This window comes from Olea europaea, unplaced genomic scaffold (genome assembly GCF_002742605.1).
Source record: "Olea europaea var. sylvestris unplaced genomic scaffold, O_europaea_v1 scaffold1839, whole genome shotgun sequence".
Lineage (NCBI taxonomy): Eukaryota > Viridiplantae > Streptophyta > Magnoliopsida > Lamiales > Oleaceae > Olea > Olea europaea.
Genome location: NW_019236161.1, coordinates 26,078 through 29,922, shown reverse-complemented (window position 1 = coordinate 29,922; position 3,845 = coordinate 26,078). Strand labels below are relative to the sequence as shown.

The window sequence follows — 3,845 nt, the reverse complement described above, 5'->3', positions numbered from 1 at the left end:
AAGTAATATCCCTTCTTTAAAATTGGAATTCACTCGAATAGCAAATAGGATGACCCATGATCGGAATTCGACTTTGATGGAGTTTTCAAAATTGAAAAAGGCAATCGACTTTTATAGATCCTTTAAGATCAATTGTAAGTGATTTATAAATTTCATCAAAAATCTATAAGTACAGTATTTCGAAAGTCAAAACAACAAAAAGGACAATGAATAAGTAGGGTCTCCTTCTCCTAGATTGGGATTTACTCGGATGGCAAACAGGATGACCCGTAATCGAACTTCAACTTCGATGGAATTTCCAAAATCAGAACAAGTAATCGATTTATTCAAATGATTTATAAATTTGGTCGAAAATATATAAAGTCTCCAAAAAAGAAAGTGAATTGCGTTGTCTGTGGACAATTGGACCTTCCTTTCATCATTTGAATAAATAAATACACACCTAGAACACGCTCGCATTTTTCGTTTTGCTTACCACTTTTTCCTGTTGGGTTTTGTGGTTTCTCCACCGACGCACAGTTTTCGTTAGATACTTCTACTTCTAACTCAATAACAGAGAAACAGACAGCGATCGGTGGATCTGACGGTGGTGCCGGAGAATATGTCGTCCGGCAGATACATGGCATACACACCATCTCCTTCTGCCCCTCACTCTCCTCACATCGGCGCTGCTGGCCTTCGCTCTGCCTCATCTGCTGCCGCCGCTCTCCTCGAGCAAGAGAAGTATAGCTTTTTATTCTCTTTATTTCTTAGTATTGCCTATTGTATCTGTAGTCGTGTATTTATATGGAATCAAGATTAGATCTTTGGAATTTCAGCTGTTTTTAGTTAAATAGTTTGTTCAGAATTGATTTTGTGAATTTTTAGTGGAAGTCAGCTCAGGATCTTGATTTTCGTGATTTATTTGTTTTTGCTGAATCTTGTTTGGATATTATTGTGGAATTTTTTCGTTCTGAATAATTGTAGTGGCAGTTCTATCCGGATAGCTTGATCTTGGCAATTTTAGGTCTGAACGTTGTGAGATTGTTCAGATTAAGCCCCTGTTTGTCATCCATTATTTGAGAAATTAAGGAGTTTTGAATAGTATTTTTTGGAGAATGTGTAGTTAAAAAAATAATAAAATTTTATTGATTTATGTGTAGAATATTTTATTGTTTGAATGTGTGGTAGAGAATGATGCTGCAGCAAACAATTTAACACTTTAAAGGAGGCCAAACATGCACTAAGCATCTGTGTTAGCCTAGTCGCGTGTTATGGTTGAAGATACGTGGTTCTTTGGCTTTCTTCTATGAGTATTTTTTTAAATAACTATATGCAAGTTAAAATTTTCTCCTTGGTCTGTCGTCAAGGACCCTTAAATTCCCAAAAAGAAAAAGTGCAATAGGAATTAAAGCTTATGGCAATTTGTAATTCATGAAATTGGGTTTTCCAGATGTTTGATTACTAAGAGAGGTTTCTAATCTTTGTAAATTTATATATTGTGGTTCCTACATGGATCATGAACGAAAGATAGGCACCTCGCCCCCTCCACGATATGAATTAAGAATCTGTTTGAATCCTGGACTCCCATCAGTTAACTTGTATAAAAAATTGAATAAGAATTTTTCATGTTTGTCAAGGGAGAGTCGATTTCTTTCATTTTCTGAGATGATCAATTGTATCTTGAAACTGTTGTTTAACTAAATTTTAATTTGGTGAGTGGAAAATGGCTATGGTAATCAATTTTTTGTAGTTCTTCATTCCTGTATATTTGATTGCTTGTGTTTGTCATCATGATTAATGAGCTGGAGATGCTATGCTGTTTAAATTTGATAGGTATCTTACCGAATTGCTGGCAGAATGTAACAAACTCAGTCCATTTGTTTCTGTGCTCTCACATTGTAACCGGTTGCTGAAACAGGGTGAGTTGGATCTGTGAACATTTTTCATTTCTCTTGATTACATATAGTACAATAATCATCCGAACAAATTTTTTACTTGCGCATGTGGTAAAGCTGGTGATGCAAACTTAAACGAATGCAAAAACAATGCTATCTCATTGCCATCCTAAAGATGCTGAGATGGGTGACGTCATGTGTTTCCATTTAGGATTTGAATCGTCTAATGGTCATAATGGAAATGGGTAAGAAATGATTATTTCTCAGAATGGCATACTCTTCTCTCCGAGTAAAATAGAAGAATTTTGGCAATCTAGTTGAACATATTTTTCCCATTTTATGGTTCAGCTCATAGTCTTCCATGATTGGCTTATACCAAGCCTCATGCTCTGTCCAGTTTAGGTTTTTGTTTTTCTGAATTCTTGTGGAACCAGGTGGGGGATTGGATAATCCTTCCTGCTCTCATGCTTATTGACAATAGGTTTGTTGGCAATATATGTCGACTATCCACCTTTCTTCCTTTTGATTCTTCAAGGTCTAGTGGAGGTTTTCATGTAATGTCTGGACTGACCTACAAAAATTACGGTTTGGATTTTTAATCTACATGTATGACATTCTTCTTACTAAGATGTTGGTTGCTAACATTGATCTTGCCAATCAATGTTTAGAAAGGCTAAAATGAGTATCGAGGAGTTTTGCTTCTGCAAGGGTAAGTGTCGGCCTCGAGGTTTAAGTCTCAACATGAAAGGATAATATAATTCAAAAAAATTGTAATATACAATATTAAGATCATATAAAGCACAAATTGTCTAAAAATATCCTTAATGGAACATTTAGCAAAGTTGGAAGGATAATATGCAGCTAGAAACATAAAATTGGTTAGGGCACAGATGGGCAGTGCGATGCTCACTTCTTCTCTGATCTCAATATTTTTTCTCTTTTAGGTTTTAGCCCTACATTGTTTTAAAATGACCAAACAAACTGTTTAAACCTGATGGGCTATGAAAAACTCCGCTAAAGAAGTTGAGCATTGGCTCCATTAATCTTATATGGTAATGTTTTTAGATCCATGATAAATAATACATAGAATAGCCCAAGGTACAGATGTTTGGTTAAAGTTGAAGGTGAGGATGGCTAGTTGCATCAGTGTAAATGTAAGAGAAGTATGCTGATGCTCAGCATATTTAAGCTGAATAACTGATTCACTTGGTGTAGCAGGAGAGAGTGGGATTTATAGAAGATATGGGGATACATTTGAGGAAGTACAGTTATAGTTGGAGCTAACTGTTGTAGGACTGTACTTCAGGCATGATAAGTTTTACCTCATCAATATGCATCATAGGTGTTCAAAATTGATTTTTTATGCCTGATGACTTCAAGAGAAGGTAGTGTATACATTAGATTTATTGGATATGTAAAGAACTGTTATCGTTCTCTTAATTCCTATGTTCTTTACCGTTTTCTTATTTTTATCTTCAGAGTCAGATGCATTGCTAACAATGAAATTTCCATTTAGAGTCAATGTTATATTTGCCTCAACATTTTTCTCTTTAGATTTTTGGTTCAGAGTGATGTTAAGGTACAAGGCCAATAGATGGAAGGAAAATTTGGATTTATTTTGAGGAAAGATTGATCTTACTTCTCATATAATGTCTTTGGTACTTACTTGCAAGAGGGCTTTTCGCTTGAATAGTCATATTGAGATGTGAATGACTGTATTTGGACTTTGAATGGGTAACTCGAAGGACAAACCTTGTGACCTTTGTGCAATTTGCATTATAATTTCTCTAATATTTCGTTTACTTTTTCGTGTTTTCTTTCTGGGGCTTTTGAAGAAATGAACCAGACAGGAAATTACATAGAGAAACAGGCGATTAATGTATGGAGGCTGAGATGGCTCCTGGATTTGATTCTGTTGTGTGTTTGTGTTTTTTTTTTTTTTTGGGGGGGGGGGGGGGGGGGGGAAGG

At 35.5% G+C, this 3,845-nt stretch overlaps 1 protein-coding gene across 2 annotated transcripts in view; it reads left to right on the top strand.

The window, feature by feature from the left end:
• Window positions 1-257: 257 nt before the first annotated feature.
• LOC111378615 (KH domain-containing protein At5g56140-like) overlaps window positions 258-3,845 on the top strand; it is a 7,255-nt gene continuing 3,667 nt past the window's right edge. Inside the window, exons 1-2 of one of the 2 annotated variants that reach the window (XM_023001844.1) lie at window positions 258-723; window positions 1,816-1,901. In XM_023001844.1, coding sequence (XP_022857612.1) covers window positions 602-723; window positions 1,816-1,901 — 208 coding nt within the window. In that variant the 5' untranslated portion in view covers window positions 258-601. The remainder of the gene's footprint in view (window positions 724-1,815; window positions 1,902-3,845) is intronic. The other variant, XM_023001845.1, reaches the window with a different exon arrangement.